The sequence below is a fragment of the Zootoca vivipara genome, chromosome 14 (genome assembly GCF_965207765.1).
Source record: "Zootoca vivipara chromosome 14, rZooViv2.hap1.1, whole genome shotgun sequence".
Classification (NCBI taxonomy): Eukaryota; Metazoa; Chordata; class Lepidosauria; order Squamata; family Lacertidae; genus Zootoca; species Zootoca vivipara.
This window is the reverse complement of record NC_142597.1, coordinates 31,586,388-31,608,109: the sequence shown is the minus strand read 5'-3', so window position 1 is coordinate 31,608,109 and position 21,722 is coordinate 31,586,388. Positions and strand designations below refer to the sequence as shown.

General features: G+C 49.8%; 1 protein-coding gene across 1 annotated transcript in view; it reads right to left on the bottom strand.

Moving 5' to 3' along the window:
• Window positions 1-19,300, bottom strand: part of TMEM132E (transmembrane protein 132E) — a 127,230-nt gene extending 107,930 nt beyond the window's left edge. Inside the window, exon 1 of the mRNA XM_035139990.3 lies at window positions 18,392-19,300. Within this exon, the coding sequence (XP_034995881.1) occupies window positions 18,392-18,467 (76 nt within the window). The 5' untranslated portion in view covers window positions 18,468-19,300. The remainder of the gene's footprint in view (window positions 1-18,391) is intronic.
• Between the last annotated feature and the right edge of the window lie 2,422 nt (window positions 19,301-21,722).

Genomic DNA, 21,722 nt, shown 5'->3' with positions numbered 1-21,722 from the left:
ACAAACGGCTTGCTTGATGTCCCTTTTCTCCTTCAAAAGAGAACAACTTGTTGCTAGGAGGCAGAAAGGAACCTTCACATCAGGCAGCTGCTCAGGAAAGCCTGCATTAAAATTCAAACTTCTCTCTCTCTCTCACACACACACACACACTCCCCTCCAGTGCTAAGTTTCTATTAAAAAAAGAAGTGCTGGAGCTCACCGTGAACTTTTCTCTTGTTCTCTTAGAACGGCAATGGCGCCCACCTGAGAAGGGGCAGTCGCTCTGCCAAAAAATGCAATTATTGCTGTGTTTCAACCAACCACCTGAATCAGCTGGGAATCTCCCCGCACCAGGCACTCCATATTTTGCATTTGTTTCCCCTATTATGATGCCTGTGCTTCTGTCCCATCTTCTAACGTTCCTTCCACACTGCAGTACCTGTTGCATTACACAACCACCTCTGTGCCAAGATGTCCGGCGAAATTTCATTCACGGGACACAACGACAAACGCAATTGGACAACATCGTGATTCCTCCTGCCCTTTCTACGCATCCCTGCTTCTGTTCCTCTCCCCCACCACCACCACCAATGATTCTTCCATGGAGACGGCAGGAAAGATTTGCAAACCGCCCCAAATTTTATCACTTTGCTCCCGCAATTTTCTGAGCTAATGGGTCTGCAGGCAGGCTTTCTTTTTCTGGAAGCAATTAACACCGACACAAGCGCTAAACTTTTCCAGCAGCGCCAATTAAAATAAATATCTAAAATAATTCAATTGCCTGTTCAGGCCTCCCAGCGACTGCCGTATTAATGAATGTGTGGACTGGCAATACTGCTGAAGAACCTTTGGCCTGAGTTTCAGGGGCAGCTAGAATTTCAACAGCCCAGCAATGGAAAACCTTGGGGGGGAAATATGCACTTGTCTATTGTGTTCTAAGAACGTGGAAAGGGTAAAGGGACCCCTGACCATTAGGTCCAGTCGCAGACGACTCTGGGGTTGCGGCGCTCATCTTGCGTTATTGGCCGAGGGAGCCGGTGTACAGCTTCCAGGTCATGTGGCCAGCATGACAAAGCCACTTCTGGCAAACCAGAGCAGCACACGGAAACGCCGTTTACCTTCCCGCTGTAGCGGTACCTATTTATCTACTTGCACTTTGACGTGCTTTCGAACTGCTAGGTTGGCAGGAGCTGGGACCGCGCAAAGGGAGCTCACCCCGTCGCAGGGATTCGAACCGCCGACCTTCTGATCAGCAAGCCCTAGGCTCTGTGGTTTAACCCACAACGCCACCTGCGTCACCCTAAGAACGTGTGGACTTTGGTTATTGCTTGCTTTATATGTGATATGATGCAATATCCTGCTACTGTACTTTTGTGTTGTTAGCAATGGTTAATATTATAATATATAATATAATATAATATAATAATATAATATAATATAATATAATATAAATGTGGAAGTTAACAGTAAGGGAAATGTCAGCGAAAAAGCTGTGTGAATGCAGTCTATGTTAATTTGCTCTGAAATGTGCCTAGAACAATGCTCTCCTCCATTCCTAGGGTTGAATTTGATATCTTCTGTCAGGGAAGCATCACTGTGTTACTTATTTTCTTGTTTATTGATTGTATTTTTATCCCACCTCTAAGGAGCTCAAGGTGGCAATACGTGGCTATCCCCTCCCTCATTCCACCTCCACACAGCCCTAGGCTGAGAGGCAGGGACTGTCCCAAGATCACCCAGCTAGATTCATGGCTGAGTGGGGATTTGAACCCTGGTCTCCCAGGCTCCAAGGGTTGCTGTGACTATTAAATGAGGAGGGGGGAGACCCATGTACACACACACCCTTCAGCTCCTTGGAGGAAAAGGCAGGATATAAATCATAGGATTATAGAGTTGCAAGGGACCCCAAGGGTCATCCAGTCCAACCGCAATGTAAGGCAGGAATCCTGCCCACAGCCACCCCTGGGTGGGCTCAAACCACCAACCTTTTGCTTGGAGAAAAGTCAGGTGTGCAACAGGGTGGGCGGTGGGGGGGGGGCACAGCTGTCAGGCAGTCCTGCTCCAGTGCTATGAAATTTTGGGGAGATCATAGGGCAATAGCGTGCCCCAAGAGAGCCCCTATGTGTACTGCACATGTATATCATAAAATACATCCCAGATTCCTCTGCATCAGGGCTAGCAGATGCTCAGTGTAGACAAATCCGGTTGGAAGGGATTCCCCAAAGACAGGAAAGTTGGAGAAACTACTGAGTTCCTCAATTAAACTGAAACAAAAATAAAAATAAGAATGTGGATACCCGTCTGCAAAAAGCGCTACACACACACACACACACACACACACACACACACACACATGCTGGAGCCTGCTATATCAACAAACTGTGGAGAAGGACGAAAATAGTTGCTCCAAAGCCCCCACAGAAGTTCCATTTTTGGAGAGCTTCACGGAGGTGTGAGGGAATGTGCGACTGGAGGAATCCAAGCTGCCACACGTTGTCAGAAGGAAAGGACAGCTTGCGCAATTTCAGCTCTCCTTAAGAACATGAGGAGCCCTGATCGGTCAGGTCAATGGCTCATCTTGTCCAGCATCCCCTTCTCTCAGGAGGCGCAACGGCACAGGCCCATCTCCTTGCCCGCCAACCAGTGTTCAAAAGTAGCCAGGCGCTAAGTGCATTTTGCACCTGGCAATCAGTCCCTTGCGACCAAGTGAAGATGCCCGGGGCCAGGATGGTGCCTGACATCTCCACCATCTGGAGATGCATGCCTGGGGGGGGGGGAGTGTCATTGGTTCTGGACTGTTTTCGCACACCAAGACCACGTCCTGCGGAATTCCATCAGGTATATTTTATCTGCACCATCAGAACGAATTCCAGGAAGCAAAACGCTTTTTCGGTGCGTCCTGTGCAGGAGCAGCGATCAACGTTCTAGTTAATTGTGGTCGCTTGTCTTCAGTTACCCCCCCTCCCACTGCCCTGCTCAGAGTTGGGAAGAGTATCCCTACATTATGAATGGTGGGCGTCCCCATTAAGAGAAAAAAGAGGTAGGAATAGACCATTTTATATACCTGGGCTGTCCCTGGATCAAGCGACTTTTCTTCTTTTAAGTTCTCAAAGCTCTTCACCTAGCTCAAGATTGTCATCTGAAATAGCCAGATGTTTAACGGAGAATCAATCGCAGTCAGTCCATCGTTTGAAAAATAAAACTCTAGAGCCGTCTTGCCCCCAAATGGCGACTAGACGTTCCGTTTTGGCGACTGCTACCTTGGTTTAAAGAACCATTCGGCGCCTAGCTTAAATACCTGAGTTTCTAAGGCTGCCGCCAATGCCCCTCCCCCAGAAGAGGCTGCGGTTCTGCCCGGCAGCTCAACCTTCCAGGCAGCCAAGGGCATTGCTGCAGTGCTTTGCCATCTGGATCATTGCCCAGCGTGGCAATCCCTGCTGGAATGGAGAAGCTGTGGCTACTCTGCCAAGCAGCTCCGGGGGGGGGGAGGGGGCCGCGGGAGAGGCTTTCCTTCCCCGTGCCAAGCTTCGGGAACTGAAGCTGCAAAATGAGCCTTGGTGAAGAAAGCGTCCCTCCTTTCCCCCTCCTTTTCAAGGGGAACTTCCGCTGTGGGGGTCGCTGAAGGGCACGCAAAAGGTCCCCCGGAGGCCAGAGCCGGGGGGGGCGGAACCCCTGAACCCAGCCCCCTCCCACTGCCGGAGCCTTCTCCATCCTTCTGCTCAGGAGTTTATTTGGGTACCGCTTCCCCACACCAGAAGCACGCCAACGACACACGGAATATAAAACGTAACAACATGCCAAGATAATGCAGGAACAGGTGCAAAGCAGAGCACCATTTAAACATAAACTCACACTAATATCAAGAAGGCAAGCAAGCATCTCATGTTACTAAACACTGAAACAACGCCTGACAACAAAACAGTGTTAGAAACTCTTGAAATATAGCAGGGGTCGGCAAAAATTTTTTGGCTGGTCCACTGTCCTCAGACATTGTGGCGGGCCGGAGAAGCTGCACCGGGGGGGGGGGAGCTGGAAGAAGAGGCGAGGGGGGCAAGTAGTCCTCCTCCCCACCCTCCAGCCACAGCTTACCTTCCCAGGGGCTGCCGCCATTGCCGCTGCTGCTGCTTCTCGTGGGTAGGCAGAGCGAGCTCGTCTACTCCGCTCTCTGGCGCACAGGAGTACCAGAGATGTGGTGGCAGAGGGAAGATGAGTGGCGCAAAAGGGCTGGCTCCGGAGAGGGGCTGCTTAAAATGGCGCTCAGCCAGCTCAACCCAGCCCCCTTCCTCCTCTAGGCAGGGCAGGGAGAAGCCAGAAGGAGGGAGGGAGGAGGCGCCGCCGCGCTGTGTGTGAGGAAGGGGGGGGAATGGAATGGCACGGGGGAGGATGGCGCAGCAAGAACAAACAGAATCCCCACGCCAATCCATGGACATTCCGCAGGCCAGATCCTGAAGGCAATTGGGCCTGATCCGGCCCGCGGACCTTTGTCAACCCTGAAATATAGCATAATGGCCAAATGGCAACTTAAACCTAGGTTGTGATCACCACAACAGAATGCCTAGTTGCCATTCCCCACCCACAATGCATTTTTTATTAGTATTCATTAGTATAGAAATTTCTATAGAAATTTCATTTCTATACAACTTTACATTTTAAAGAAAAAAATCTCAAAGCGGTTTACAGTACATCAAAACGTCAAACAAAACAACCCAGAATAGAACAAATTCAAGCTTCAAGGAAAATAGTTCAGATCCTTCTCAAAGTGACATTTCGCTTCACCCATACAGTGGTACCTCCAGTTACAAATGTAATTCGTTCCAGAGGTCCGTTCCTAACCCGAAACCGTTCTTAATCTGAGGCGTGCTTTTGCTAATGGGGTCTCCCGCTGCCACCACGCCACCAGGACGCGACTTCTGTTCACATCCTGGGGCAAACTTCGCTACCAGGAGACCTACTTCCGGGTTAGCGGAGCTCACTACCCAAACGTTCGTAAGGAAGAAAGACGGTACATAACCCGAGGTTCCACTGTATTTATTTGCTTGCTTAATTTATATAGCTTCCCAACAGCAGATGTACGCTAGGAAGCCAGTGTTGTGTATTGGTTAGAGTGCTGGACTAGGACCTGGGAGATCAGGGTTCAAATCCCCACGCAGTCAGAAAGCTCACTGGGTGACCTTGGGAGTCAGTCACAGCCTCCTAACCTACCTCACAGGGTCGTTGTAGGGATCCAGAGGGATCCTGGTATCCAGCGATCTCTACATAGTTGCAATTGGACCCACGCCAGTTGCAAAACGCGCCTGGCCCCTGGGGGATTTCCAGCGCTGCAACAAAATGCTAAGCAACCAAAGACCGGCAAAATAAACAACACCACCCAGGCAGCAAGTGGGGCAAGGCAGGTGGGAAAGCTTGCAGACTCTCCCATGCCAGGAGCAAACTCCCCCACTGAACTGAGCTGTTCATTTTGGAACTTTTGATGCTGCTTTGCCCAGTTCCAAAATGGCTGCAGCGCGACTTCTGGTGCGGCGGCCATTTTGGAACAGGGCAGAGCAGCATCAAAAGTCGCTTCTGAGCATGCTCCGCCCAGTTCCAAAATGGCGGCAGCGCTATCTAGTCTGCTACTTCCGGTCCAGTCCCTTATTTCTCAGGCCGGAATTTGGCAGGTATGCTTGGTGGCCATCCCTGCCTCCTGCGGGAGAGAGTTCCACAGTTTAACTCTGCACCGCGTGAAGAAGGACTCTCTTCTATCGCTGCTGAATCTTCCTACGTTCTGCTTCCTACATTCTGTCCGCAATGTTCTAATGCTCCCCCGCCATTAACTGCAATTAAGGAAGTGCTAGTGGTTCTGTCTCTGGCTGATTTTTAATGAGGAGTGGGCTGCAAATGGTAGAAGTTGAAATTAAAAGGCTTGACTTATGAGCCTGGGCTGGCTGGCGGCAGAGTGACGTCTGCAACCAAGGCCTGGAATCGTTGCTGCTGGTGCTAACAAGCAGGAACACATCTAGCCTTCCCCTAAATATTATTACACGCCACCCCAATTTCCAAGTGAGGAGAGACTCTGAGGGTTCTGGGAATTTGCCCAGGTCTGGATTGCTTGGATGAAGGTCAGTGGAGACTGTGGTGTCTTTAGGATATATGCCTCTCACACATATATACACCACTGTCGAAGCAATGATTCTTCAACATCAGCCTGATGATCATCTTCCAAAGCAACTACTCTATTCCGGACTTAAAAATGGAAAGCGTAATGCTGGTGGTCAACAAAATAGGTTTCAAGACTCTCTCAAGGCAAATCTTTAAAAATGTAGTTGAAAGATTGGAGTGGCTTCCCAAGGATGAGCAGACAAAATCTGTAATAATTGACTGGGCTAAAGATGTCGGGCATAATATAATGATAGAAGATTGGGAAAGGCTGTGGAAGAAGAATATGAAGTTTACCGCGTGTAACGTACTGAAAGAAAATATGAAGATGATGTATAGGTAGTATCTTACACTAGTAAAGCTAGCTAAGATCTATCATAAACAGGATAACAAATGTTGGAAATGTAAGAATGTGGAAGGAACCTTTTACCGTATGTGGTGGACATGTCCCCAAGTAAAGAGCTTCTGGGATAAGATTTATAATGAATTGAAGAAAGTGTTGAAAAACATGTTTGTTAAGAAACCAGAAGCTTTTTTACTTGGGATAATTAGAGAGGAATTACCCAAGAAAGATATTACGTTGTTGTTGTTGTTTTTGTATGCCACAACAGCAGCTAGAATTGCATTAGCAAGGAATTGGAAAACTGAAGATATACCCACGGTGGACGATTGGCAGATGAAGCTGATAGAATTCATGGAACTGTCCAAGCTGACTGGGAGACTCCGGGACCAGGGGGAAGAATCGGTGGAAGAAGATTGGAAGAAATTTAAAGTTTATTTAGAAAAGAATTGTAAGTTTAGCAGCATATAGCTAAAGATTTGGAAGTAAAAGGAGGTTGTAGAAGAGTGTCAGTTAAGTTTATTATGTATTAAGATTTAGTTAAGTGTTATGATTGTATTGAATTTTAAGATTTAACTAGAATAGAATTGTATTTTGAGATTATAAGAGATTCATAGTATTGATAAGTTATTAAGAGTATTAATAGGTTTAGATAATTATTTAAAAGATTGGAATCAAGATCTGGAAAGTACTAAGGAAGTAATATAAAGAAACGTAGTTGGGAGGGAATGGAGGAAGTCGATAAAGATACGTGATATAAGATTGATTTGATATTCTTTTTATTGTAATGTTGGTATTTTGTTATGTTGTGTATATTTTGTGTTTTCTTTTTTCTGTTTTTCTGTTGTGTTCATATGGATCGTGCGGGGGGGGGTGTAGTTTAAAGACCAGCAACTAGGAAACACCGGCCTGCGAGCGCTCCGACTGGAGAACAGCCTTCGCCAAAGGTGTCATGGGCTTTGAAGACACTCGAACTCAGGACAACAGGGATAAATGTGCTAAGAGGAAGGCATGCTTGGCCTAACCTCACCGTGATCAACTCCCACCCCACTATGGAAGGACGTGTGGACCCAGAATTGGCCTCCACAGTCACTTATGGACTCGCTGTTAAAACCGTGTTCATGGAAGACCATCTTCCTCGGCTATGAGGGATCACCAAAGAAGAAGATATACAACATCAGCCTAAGACGGAGGGGCTCACAACATCAGCACCCCAACAGATCTTGCTTTTCCATTAGTCACAGTTTTAGGGCCAGCACAGAACAAGCAGGTCTCTGTGTCTCCAGCTTCCAGATTGTTTCCAGCTCAGCCCACACGCCCCATGCCGACACTTGGTCTCCTACCTAGCAGCTAGGTGAGGAAGGTGAAGGAAATGCCCTCCTTCACCTGAGAGGCACCACCATTTAGGTGCAACTCTTGCAGCTGACCTCATTCTTCGGGGACGCTGAAGTGGCCAGCCAGCATCTTACAAAGAAACTTGCCTGAACATTTCAGCAACAGAATCCTCTATCACAGTCTAACCCTCACCGGGTACAGGGCCCCAAGAATTGGAGGGGGCTCAGGGCACCATCCAGACTGACACTCCCCCCCCAAAAAAACCAGAAGAATATCCTCTGCAGATGACCATTAGTGACAACATAGGAAGAGGCATGGGGGGGGAGAGAGAGAGAGAGAGAATATGAGAGACCAGCATCTGGCCACCAAGTTTAATACACACCCCCATCTACTGGCCTTCTCAAACAGATGTTGGTTTTCTCCCCGGCTGAAATCAGGCCCAGTTCCCAGCATGCATACAGCCTGCGGTGGTGGTGGTAGTGGTGGTGGAAACTAGCAAAAGGCAGCGGGCTGGGGATGGGGAGCAACACATTTTTTCCTGGCCGATTGCTCCAACAAATAACGTCCCTGCAATTACCTCTCCCCATGTTCTATATCCGTTCCTCTTCCTCGCTTCTCCTCCCTCCTTCCCAGCCCCCCCAGGTGCAGAAAGAGTTGCAGGGCTGACAAGGAAATAAAAGTGGGCATCTGGAATATTTTAGCTTCACGCTCTCGGAGGGGGAAGGGGAGGTGATATATGGCCCTGGCGATCTCATCAGAGGAGAGCGGGGAGCTGGCAAGGCGCCTGTGCTTTATGATGTTCCCGCTTGATAAAGATGGCAGGTCAGTCCATTTCCCTAGCAGCCAGCGAGTGCCATATTCTCACCTACGCAGGAGAGAGGGAGGGAGAGAGAGAGGAGGAGGAGGAGGAGAAGGAAGGGAAGGGAGGGTTGTTGTTTTTTACCAGCCACTACAAGGCTAGATTCACCCACCATTTTGGCCTCCAGCAATGCCTAGCCCGTGCAAATCGATGCATGAAGGGTGTCCTCATTTTGCCTTCTTACCCGCTCCTTGCAGCTATACTCTCCTTGAATGTGGAGGCTCCACCAGGCAGAGCGCAGCTCCGCTTAAAGGAATTGTGTTTTGGTTTTTGAGCTTCCTTTGTTTTTAATGTGGCTCTTATCCAAAGGCCTATTCTGCAGCATATGTGCAGCAAGAGGCTTGCTCCCGGTCAGGGCAGAGGCAACAGAAGCGAATATCGGCAGAGCATTTGGAGAAATGTCCTAACAGCAAGCACTGTTTGACCGTGACACGGGATGCCCTGAGAGGGGCTGCAGGATTTCCTCTACAGGAGGAAGGACTTGGTAGCCGTTTGCTGGAGTTGCATCTTGCATTGACTAGGAGGGTTGCATTAGATAACCCACAGTGTGTCTTCCAAATACAAGGCATGTTCGTGCAATACAAATGCACCCAAATCCCTGTCTTCTGAAGTGGTACATTCCAGGATCCCACCACTCCATTCGAAACCAGAAGGACACAAACTTAACTATTGCCCACCACCACGTCTTGTGGCAGTGAGTTCCGTAGGTTTGCCCACATTTCATCAGCTTCCCCTCAAGTTTTAGTATTATGAGGAACGGGGCAGGGGAAAGAAGTCCCGCTTTCCATACGATTCGTAAGAACTTAAGAAGAGCCTGCTGGGTCAGACCAATGGCCCATCTAGTCCAGCACCCTGCTCTCACAGAGACCAATCAGATGCCCCAATGGGGAGCCCAAAAGCAGGATCCGAGCCCAAGAGCACTCTCTCCTCCTGCAGCTTCCAGCATTCAGAGGCATGACTGCAGCCGACTGCGGAAGCAGAGTACAGCCGTTCAGAATTTTATGATCAGCTATCATGTCCTTCCTTGGGCCCAAGACACATGTATATTTTAATACACTTTAATGAGCATTCAGGAACCTTCACCCATTCAGTTTACGTCCATTGTCACTGTTTATAGGTTTCGATTTTGCTTCTTTGAAGATCACCAAGCTCCTTCTCTAGGTGGCACAAAATAGGATATTTCCTCACCTGCCCAGATATCAGCCAGATACAACTCCCCCCCCCCCCCGCCATGACACAGCTGGCAATACTATGGGGGTGTGAAAACTCCTTCCTGCACCACCCCACTCTCTGCATTATCTTCCTTCTGCTGCTCCCCTCACCCCCCACACACCATTATTTCCATCCCCTTCCCCCATCTCTGCCCTCCAGTGAAATGAAAGAGATTAACATGTCAGCGTTCTTAACTAGGTAAGCAGAAGAGCTTATTTATTGCATCTATATCCCACTTTTTTCTGCAAGGAGTACATGGTTCACCCCCTTCTCAGTTAATCCTGACAACGACCCTGTGAGGGAGGTTCAGAGGCCATGACTGACTCCAAGGTCATCCAGTGAGCTTCCTGGCTGGGCCGGGATTTGAACCCTGATCTCCCAGGTCTTAGTCTGACACTCTAACCACTACACCACACTGGCTTCCTAGAGTGCCTCTGCTACGTGGCAGCTCTATAAATTAAGTAGGTAAAAAAATATGGGGGAAGCCAAATGTACCTTAGAGAAGGATCTGAAATATTTTCCTTGAAACTTGAATTCCTTTTATTCTGGATGGCTTGGTTGGATGTTTGAATGTGTCGTCAACCACTTTGTGATTTTTTTCCCCTTTAAAATATAAAGCAATGGAGAAATGAAAATACAGTAATAATCATCTTGATAAATGGCACCTAGAGATTCTGTGGCGAGGACCGTAACGGAGGTTTAAGGTGGCATTTGGAAATTAGCTTATACTGTATATCTGAGTTTCTAACTCTGGCTAGCAGCCATCCACAACCCTCTCCTCCCTGAATGCAAAAACATTTTAAACTACCATAGTTTGTTTCTATTGCTTGGCATTTTATAATGCTGCAAGCCTCCTTGAATCCCAAGTTGGGACAATGGCAGGATATAAATACATATAATGACAACAACAATAACCTTTATCAGTTTCACCATAGACAAGAGGGGAGACAGTGAACTCCGATGGGAATCATAGAATCGTGTAATTGTAGAGTTGGAAGGGACCACGAGGGTCATTTAGTCCAACCCCCTGCAACGCAGCAATATTTTGCCCAAGATGGAGCTAAAACCCAGGACTCTGAGATTAAGAGTCTCATGCTCTACTCAACAACAACTAAGGCAGGGAGGGAGGAGTCTGTGGCCTTCCTCCAGACGCTGCTGCTGCAGGTAATAGTACCACTGTATTCTGCTCTGGTTAGACCTCACCTGGAATACTGTGTCCAGTTCTGGGCACCACAGTTCAAGAAGGATACTGACAAGCTGGAACGTGTCCACAGGAGGGCAACCAAAATGGCCAAAGGCCTGGAAACGATGCCTTATGAGGAACGGCTTAGGGAGCTGGGTATGTTTAGCCTGGAGAAGAGAAGGTTAAGGGGTGATATGATAGCCATGTTCAAATATATTAAAGCAGGCATGTCAAACCTGCGGCCCTAGATGTTTTGGACTACAATTCCTATCTTCCCCAACCACTGGTCCTGCTAGCTAGGGATCATGGGAGTTGTAGGCCAAAACATCTGGAGGGCCGCAGGTTTGACATGCCTGTATTAAAGGATGTCATATAGAGGAGGGAGAAAGGTTGTTTTCTGCTGCTCCAGAGAAGAGGACACGGAGCAATGGATTCAAACTACAAGAGAGAAGATTCCACCTAAACATTAGGAAGAACTTCCTGACAGTAAGAGCTGTTCGACAGTGGAATTTGCTGCCAAGGAGTGTGGTGGAGTCTCCTTCTTTGGAGGTCTTTAAGCAGAGGCTTGACAGCCATATGTCAAGAATGCTTTGATGGTGTTTCCTGCTTGGCAGGGGGTTGGACTGGATGGTCCTTGTGGTCTCTTCCAACTCTATGATTCTATGACTCAAACTCGCAGCCCAACAACACCCAGAGGGCGCCAGGTTAGGGGAGTGAAAGAAAGCCATTTCCAAATGTGGACGACTCTTTGGAGGATGAGGAACAGACTTCAGATCGAGTGCGTCTGATCGCTTATGACACGCAACACGAGGAAGCTAGCAGGGTTTGCACTTACAACTCTATTTTTCCTGGAAGGCCATCAATTGATTTTAAGAACCTGCTACAAATGCATTTGAAGACCTGAGCCTTCGCCTTTCGCAAAGGTGCACTGGTAACAGGATGGAGCCCAAAAAGCACTCTGAGAGCAATTTCACACAGGCCATCAAGCTGTCAGTCAGAAACCCAAAATATGTCAGAAGCATGGGAATCACAGGAGGGGCGAGAGCTCTTGTGCTCAAATCCTGCTTGGAGGTTTCCCACTGCGAGAACGGGATGCTGGACAAGATGGGCCATTGGCCTGATCCAGCAGACTCTTCTTATGTTCCTATGCACTTAAACCAGCTTCTCATTTTATTTTATTTTTGCCTCAAGGGAAGGCCACACGTGCAAGAGTTTGGAAGGGGGGGGCAGGATTATAGCTTCATTTTATCTGACTTCGCCCCACGCTCCCTACCAGCCCCATTCTGAATCCTGACAAATGGGAGCAGGTTCACAGGTTGTCAACCCAGCCTAAAGGAATGTGTAAACAGGATGTTGCAGTGATTCAGAGCTTAAGCCCCAAGGCAAATTCTTTGGAGATGCAAAAGAGAGGAGAAAATTGTTTCCAGGAATCAGAGGCAAGTCTCCTCTCTCTCTCTCCTTCAAGCCCCCACCCCAACAGCCCCCCCATGCCCCATGGGAAAAGAAAGCCCTCCAGCAATAAAGAGGGTGGAGATTACAGGCTCCCCCCCCTGAAAGTTGCTCCAACACAGCTTGAACTGGTTCACAAGAGAGGCTGGTTATGCCTCTTGCCACTAAATTCTAGGTCCTTCATTCACAGATATAGAATCACAGAATTGTAGAGTTGGAAGGGGGCACAAGGATCATCTAGTCCAACCCCACCCCACCCCACCCCACCCCGCCATGTAGGAATCACAGCTAAGGAGTCCCTGGCAGGTGGCCCATCCAACCTCTGCTGACAAACCTCCAGTAAAGGAGAGTCCATCGTCTTCCCAAGTAGTCTGTGCACTGTCGAACAGCTCTTACTGGCAGAAAAAGCTTCTCGGTGCTTAGTCAGAATCTCCTTTCTTGTCATTTGGAACAGCAGAAAACAAGCTTGCTCCATCTTCCATGGGACAGCCCTTCAGGTAGTTGGCTACCACATCACCTCTCCGTCTTCTCTTATCTGGGCTAAACACAGCCAACTCCCTCCATCATTCCTCATAAGGCTTGGTTCCCAAGTCCTTTAATTGTCTTGCTCGCCCTCCTCTGCACACCATCAGATTTGTCGGTATCTTTCTTAAACTGAGGTGCCCAGAACTGGACACAGCATTCCAGGCAGGAGAACAGAGTGGTACTATATATATATATATATATATATATATATATATATATATATATATGTATGTATCCTGTTCCTTGTCATTTACAAGCTGGTTGCCATGCCACGAGCCACGAATTTGTACTGGATATTAATATAATGCTCAAACTTGCTATTTTGGTCCCAAAACTGAGGCCTCCCATCAAGGGACGAGAGAGAGAGAGAGAGAGAGAGAATATTTGTGCTTCATTAAAGCTAATATAATTGCTAATGTGGACGACCATTCGCATCATCAGACACAAGATGCTAGTCCTTTCATCTGACGAAATGGACGAGAGTCTGCAGAAAAGCTGGTGCCGTAATTAAAGGGTCAACGTTCGAGGATCTACAGCAGGGCTGTAGGTCCAAGAAGGGCTACATCCCCTTCTGGGAAGCCTTATGGGAAGGCAAAATGCCAACAGTGAGCACAGCCAGGGAGGGGAAAGGGGAGCAGCAACAAATCCAGATGTTACCCAAGCGTGTTTCTACACCACAACAACAACAACAACCCTTCTTGATCCTCCGGCCAGACAAGCGAGAGGCGTTGTCAGGAGTTCGAGGACACAGTCCAGCCAGGCAAAAACATTGGGGCCAGTGAGAGGCGTGGCTGGGAAGAGGGTGTGCAGCTGGGGTGCCTTTGGCCCCTTGGCTTCAGGTTCCCCACCTGGGTCTTAGGATTCTGCTGCTGATTCTTCTGTAACACATCGCTACCGAAAGTCTGGAACAGGAAGCGAACGGGGAGGGTGCGGCTGCAGAGGCAGATTTAGAGGAGTGCAACCACTTCGCTGGGCGCCGAGCCGAGAGGACATCGCAGGGGGTGGCACGAAAACGCTGAACTATGGAAGGCAAGAGGCGGCGGGGGGCTGAATTTTGGCAGTACACAGGGCACCGCTGAAACTTTAAAGCCCAAAGTCTGCCAACGGCAGCTGGTTCACAGGAGCCCAGAACATTATCTGCAAGTCCCCCACCCTAATAACCCCCCACCCGTAGATAGCTACCCCAGTGGACCAGACTGAAACCCTCTTTGGCATTTTCATGCCAAAGGACTCTTCTTCGCGGCCAAACCAGCTACATCCATGGCCACTAAAGCCATCCTGCTCACTGCCTGCTTTGCTTGTCCCCACAAATATTTGGTATACTGCATCTGGACCGGGGGGGGGGGGGGGTTTCCATTGAGCCTCCTCGGTCTCTGGATGATGAGTCACTTCCTGGCCAATTGCTGTGGCTGGGTTGGTCCTCCACGAATTTGTCAAACACATCTTTTTCAAAGCTAGTATCTATTTGGCCATCCTCACACCCTTGGGGTGGCAGATTCCCACTTGTCAGTTAACCATCAGGACAGAGAGAGAAAATAGAAGAGGCATGTGGTTCACTGCTGCCAGAACAGGATGCTGGACTAGATGGTCCCTCGGCCTGATCCAGCAGACTCTTAAGTTTTTATCAGTGGCCACCACCAAGGACCAGTTGCAGCTCAGTAAACAGCCTTCCTTTTCGTCGCTCTCAATTTTCAAGGGCTGAGATTCGGAGGGGGGGGGGGAGATGGATCATCCATATGAAATGATCCATACAAGGGGAGGGAAGAAGAGCAGGAGGATTTATTTGTGTGGTGGGTCCCCAAGCACACATACACACCTGATTTCGACCTAAAGCAATCACAGCTCAAAAGCATTAAATATAGCAACCCTCTCCAATGAATACACATCGCCGCAGCCAAGAAGGAGAGTCCGCTGCAATTTGCAGCCAGCTCCTGTCCCCACTCTCATCCCCAGACTCATTTCTGCCATCTGCTCGCCGAGGGAGGGGGGAAAGGAGGCCCCCACCCCACCAATGAGCTCCCAGCCTACTTGTAAACTTAAGCGCGTAGAAAGCGACGCAGGCAGTAAAGCCCCACGCTCCGACCCAGAGCTTTTGAACGCTGCGCCGTGATATATTATTAATCGTTTTTATAATGCGATGCCATAGATTGCTGTCGCTCGGGGCTCCGTTCCCATTCCTGGGGTTTGGCTCGGGGGGGGGGAGGAAGAGGGAGGAAAAGGGGGCATCAAGCTGATTCCCCCACACACACACTCTTCCACAGTGCAAGGAGAGAAGGCAGCTGCTGGAATATAGCTAACTATACACACATAGCAGACACAAAACAGAGCTGTACACAGGAGGGGTGATGCGGGAACAGGGGGAAAACTGGAAGGCAGGGGGAGCAAAAAGGGGACAGTGACGACCCCCACCAAGGCCGGGGCGCAGTTTCGGTTCGGGTCTGCAGGGAGAAAACACCGGGTCCTCTCCAATGTTAGAGAAATGGGCAGATGAGAGACCAAGGCTGGATGCAACCCATAGCCAGCCTCTTCTGGCAAAGCGACATTTGACTGATGAGCAATTCCCTCCAGACTTGTGATAAATCCAGCTTCCCTTGAAATGCACAGGTCGGGGATGAGGGGGGATGGAAGCTCAGCCCCACTGACAACTTCACCAGCTCGCGCCCCCTCCCCAGAAAACCCACCTCAGATCTCTCCCCTTCCTTCCTCCAAAAAAAGATGAGGGAAAAAAAGAAGGCAGGCAGTCTCCTGGTCTTTCTCGATTGCTGTGTACAAGACCAGACTTTCCCGACGGAGAGGTGCAGAGATTTGTATAGGGAGCCACTGTTACACGACAGGAAATGTCTTCATGTGTTTGCGCTGGGATGGAATCATTGCTTCCAAGAAGTCCCACAAGCACCACCCGCCACAAACACCCCTGACATTGTGCCTTCCAGAGAGCCCTTTGCAAAATAAAAATAAAAAAAATTACAGGAAATTGGGTGCCATGCACCTGCTCCAGATCTGCCAGAAACACACAGCAATATTAAACACACAGCAATATTAAACACACAGCAATAGTTCTGTTTTCCTCTGCTCCATACATAGGTCCTGGATTGCACCCGGTATTATAAGCACCACAGAGAAAGAAGTGTTTCTCATGCAATCCAACCTGCCTGTGACTGACACACACACACACACCCCTAGCACAGTGAACCCCCAAAAGGCCAGTTTGCAAAGGGGGAACGTGAGGGGGTGTTGAATACATCGCATTGTCCGTGGTCCACTGCAGACTGATCATGGAATCCACTCCCTGGGCAGAATGATGGTGCCAAAATCCCTAGCGGCTACTAGCAGTTTTGCAGTTCTAGAAGGGAGGGGTGATTCAGGTGCAAGGTTGCAGGAGACACCCACAAACTCTCTGTGGTCGTTGTTGCCCCCCCCCAACACACACACACACACACACACACAAATGAAGCTGGGGTCTCCATGTAAACGTATTCAAGCCCAGGGTGAGGTAGTGCTTCGAGTGTCAGAAAGGGCCTGGACAGATCCTGGTTGAAATCCCTACCAGGGGCGCACGGTTGCTGCCCTCAGCCTACCTCACAGGGTTGGCGTGAGGGTAAGGGCAGCTTGAGCACTTTTGGGGTGGAAAGAGGGGATACGCAAAGGAAGTGGATAAGAGAAGAGGTGCCAGTCTAAGCAGCCAGGTGCCAGTGTGCACTCCAAATGACACACCGCCGTGTACGGATTCCTTCCCCTAAAGGGCCCCGCAACACAACATGGCCTCTAGGCATGTGGAGAGTGCCTTGTCCTCAGCGAGTCTCCACACACAAGCATCCTGGGCAGCGATTCCAGAGAGCTGAACCCCTGGACCTATCTGCTTGGAACTTCTCTGCCAATGAACCACGTTGAGGACCCTGCCACACCATCAAGGGGCTGTTTAAATGGGATGGGGGGGTCTTTTTCGTGCTGCAGGAAGTCAGGAGGAGGTTCAGAACCACACCAGCAATTATCCCAGAGAAGCCAGGGGAGGAAGCTTGTTGCACAGCTATTAATCTTTGAGCGGGAGGGTGTGATCTCAGAGTCAACTATGTCTACATGGTCTCTTCCCCCCCACCCCCAGCACTGACAATTCTTCCCTTCCCTCTTCCAATCAGAGGAACAAATAACATGCCACTATATTAAGCTTTTTTTAAAAAAAATGCACATATTCACAAACCTCTTCCATTAAGAGAGGATGTGATAGCAAAAGTTGTACAGTATCAGGGAAGAGTAAGAGGCAAGCCCCTCTTTCTTCTAATGATCAGGGAGCACCCCACTCCCAATAATGAAATAGCTCCCCCCCCCCCCGAAGGAAGGGAAATTAAAGTCTGGTTGGGGATAAAGAAGGTGTGTAGAACCTTCAGGTCCAGAAGTAGTCTACCTGTAAAGATAAGCTGCTCCAGGGACCTTTGGGGTTTTTCCACATCTGCTAAAAAGCCAGCCAGTCAAGAGTTAATTTCAATCCAGGGAGGAGAAGCAGCTCTGCATCCCCAGAAAGGGGGGGGGGGGGCGGGAGAGAGAGAGAGAGCGCTAAAGTATGGACAGTAGGATGGTTGGAGTGAGGAAAAGCCCTCTGCTTATGCTCAGAGGCTCCGCTTCATGGAAAGAGGCTGAGACCCAACATTAAAAACAAGGGGTTGATATAGGCCTGGGCTTTCTCTCAACCTTGATGGGAGGAGAGGGAGGCACTCTGTACATGCTCCGTGCTCCTTTCCTTGTTAGCCTCAAACCACTCCACATGTTTTTCAGAGCCGCCTTTTTGAAGTTGTGTCGCTGTGTCCCAGTTCTGAGCCCCCACTCCTTCAGAACTCCTTCAGAACAAGTCTGGAGTTCCAGCTTCAGTGAAAGGGAGGGAGGAGAGAGAGAGAGACAAACGCCTGAATTAGGGGTTCATGGACGCCACCCCACTCCTCTCAGAGAGACTCACGTCAAGCCCAGCAGTTACACCAACCGACCTAAGAAGTCCATTCATCAGCTTCACATTTCTGCAGGCAGCAATCATCGAAATGCACTCTGCAAATGCTCAGATGCCATGGGGAAATCTGAATACTTATCTGGTTCCCCAGACAACATCCAACACGACACTTGGTCTGTTCAAGGGGTGGGGGCTTCCACGATGCTTGTTGGGCTCGCTCCAAAACACCCCGAGATATATCCCCACACACACACCTTTCTCCTACATTTCTGGGACCCGAAAGAACAGCTCGTTTGTTGGGGCGGGCTGCTCTCTGCACAGGGCCAGAGGCACTCTCGTCTTTCCAAATTGTTTCTGGTTTCCAAAAGCATGCTCCGGAGCCAAAGGACGAAACCCACCCCGTCGTCCCTCTGCATCCGGCATAGGGGGGAAACTCACCCTGGCTGATCAGAGCCCCGATGCAGCAGAAAAGGGCGGCGGGTCCGGAGCGAGCTCTCCCCGCCGAGGCGGCCATGGCGGAATCCGGGTCGAGGCGTGGAGCGGGCAGAAGCGAAATCCAAGCACGTGCGAACGGAAAGGCGAGCCCAGGCCGAGACGTGGGAACGGGGGGGTGAGGTAAGGGGCGGGGCCACCCCGGAGACAAAGGTGGGGGGTCCAGAGGGAGATGGGCCAAGGAGGGGGGGTCCCACCTGCTCCTTCCCCGAGCCACCCCAGATTTCCACCCAAGGGGGGGAGGGTCCCCCCTTTTTGCCTACCCCCACACAAAAAAATATCAAGAAGCTTGGGGCGAGAGGGAGGGGGAGCGAATCCCACGTGCAAACCCTGGCGAAATTGGTTCGAAATAATCGGGGGGGGGCGATTGGCGGTGGGTGGGGGTGTTAGGCAGTAAATACAGTAATGGCAGGAAGGGAATCTGGGCGGGGGGAATACAAACGGATGGATGGGGGGAGAGAACGGGGCAGCCGGCGAAGTCTTGATGCAAAGCCCCCTTTAAAAAAAATCTCAAAGCCCCCCCCCCAAATAAAATAGCAAAAAAAAACCAATTAAAATAAAATGCCCCCCCAAATAAAAATGGGGGGCAGAGAAAAAAGTAGAGGGAATAGAAAAGAAGAGAGCTCCACCACACGCACAAAAAAAAAGTGTTGGGGGCGATTTGGGGGGTGGCGCTGCTATAATCCAAAGCGCTCCTGCTTCTCCGCCGGGGCGTCCGAGGAGGCGATCCGAAGGCCCGGCCTGCGAAGGGGCGTCCGAGGCAGGAGCCGGCCCGGGCGAGCGCCGAGACGAGCCCGGGGAGAAGCGCCGCTCCGGCTGGCTCCTGCCTCGCCTCCCGGGTCCTCCTCCGCGGCGAGGCTGCGCCGATCTGAGCTCTCTGCCGGGAACGGCAAGCGCCAGAGAAACTCCCTCCGCCCCCCTCCAGCCGCCCACCCCCTCCTCCTCCTGGCCCCCGCTTTTCCTTCCATCACGTGTTTTCCCCAGAGTTTCTGCCGCCGTGTGCACGCCCCCCCCCATTCCAGGGTCAGGATGCGTTTGCACACACGCGTACACATTTTGGAGGGGGGGGGTAGGTAAAAGGCTGTGTATAAGGTCTCCGGGGGAGGGTTTGCGCTCGCTGGCAGAGCGCGCGTGCTTTGAATGCAGAAGGACCCGCTTGCAATCCCCGGCGTCTCCAGGCAGGGATGCAGAAAACACCCCTGCCTCGGAAAGCCTGGGGAGCAGCTGCCGGCCCGTGTACGGGGCTGGAGGCGTCAGTGTGCTCTAGGTCTTAATGGGAAAGGGCGGTAACTCATAGGTAAGGAACACCTGCTTGGCACGCAGAAAGCCCCTGCTGGCAGCATCTCTGGGTAGGTTGCCCTGTCCGAAACCCTGGATAGCCTCTGCCAGCCAGCATGGGTAGGCAAACTAAGGCCCGGGGGCCGGATCCGGCCCAATCGCCTTCTAAATCCGGCCAGCAGATGGTCCGGAAATCGGCGTGTTTTCACATGAGTAGAATGTGTGTTTTTATTTAAAATGCATCTCTGCGTTATTTGTGGGGCATAGGAATTCGTTCATTTTTATTTTTATTTTCAAAATATAGTCCAGCCTCCCAAAAGGTCTGAGGGACAGTGGGCTGGCCCCCTGCTGAAAAAGTTTGCTGACCCCTGGTTAGTGGCTAGTGTTGGACGAGGGAGACCAGGGTGGAAGCAGCTGGAATCCTGGAGAGCTGCAACCATAGAATCATAGAATTCTAGAGTTGGAAGGGATCCTGAGGGTCATCTAGTCCAACCCCCTGCAATGCAGGAATCTTTTGCTCAAAATGAGTCTCGAACCCATGGCCCTGAGAGTAAGTCTCGTGCTCTACCCACCAAGCTAAAGCTCAGTGTCCAGTCAGTGTAAGAGAGTACACAATGCTAGCAAAGGTCTGACTCAGCACCTTTTCCTACCTTCCCATTTATTTCATCCCATTATGCAGAGCAATGAAGACTAGAATCTTGCATTATTTCTCAGGGGAAGGGGCCAAAGCTTGACAGGCAGAGCCACTGCTTTGCATGCAGAAGGTCCCCAGGTCATTCCAGGCAAGCACCTCCAGGCAAGCACCTCCAGGTAGGGCTGGGACCATCCCCCTGCCTGAAAACCCAGAGCTGCTGCCAGTCTGTGTAGACAATACTGTACTGAGGCAGATGGACCGAAATTATAAGGTTCTAGGTTTGGTCCCTAAGGGGCACATTCAGTTTGGGCTGTGAATGCCACACAGACACACACCGGACTTCATTTAACAAATATGTAAATATTGCTTGATGCAAAAATTGATTTAAAATATGATGATGTAGAATACAGTATTCCCTTTAAAATTGCTATAAAAATAGACTTTAAGAATGTAAATGTAATGAATTCATTGAAATGTAGGGCGGAAATCAATAGGTTTATTATGTGCTTGCTGGGGAGGGGGAGTTTTTAACAGAGATTGAAAGCTGTACATCAAGAGGCAGACAGTTCCAGGGGATAGATGCTGCTGCACTAAAAGATCAATTTATCCCATGTGCGGAAAGATCAGTAGTACACATTATTTCCCTTTAAAGGGGAAGGCATAAAGGTATTAAAGCCTAGAGTAAAAAATGACAACTGCTCCAGTACTGAATATTATCTTTGTTAGTTGTATTTGCAGTAGTATTAATATTTCTTACCAGCCCGTCATCTAAGACCTTGGGGTGGGTGACACCAATCTAAAAATACAATATTAAAATAAACTGCAGGGTGTGAATGTTAAAATAATGTCCTCCCTTTTTCCCCTCTCTGCCCATTTTTGCTTCTGACCCTGCTCACTACCTGCATGTGGCCCCCAGGAAATTTCCCAGAAGCGAATGCGGCCCTCCGGCTGGAAATGCTTCCTTATCAGAGAGAGCGAGACGCACCTCATCAGACTTACTAGGCTGGCTGGACAGTGTGGCCTTTTCTGACCCACTCATCAGTTTGAGAGATGGTCATGAGGTTTGGGGAGGGGGGTCCTCAGGTGGCCGCCTCGACTGCACCATTTCTCAGGGGCCAGAACTGCAGTTTTGAATGCTCCCTTGTGGAAAAATTCACCCTGTTAAGTATGAAACAGAGCCTGATGGCCTAAACATCAGAGCCTTTCTCCCTTTGTGCTATTCCCCTCACCCCCATCTGCAAGGATTAATTGAGGGAGGTGCTTTTTACAAAGATGACATCACCCACCTGCAGTCTGAAGTGGTATGGTCCATTCTATCACCTCATTCATGCCTCCTGCTAGGTTTCAATCCTTCACTATAACAGG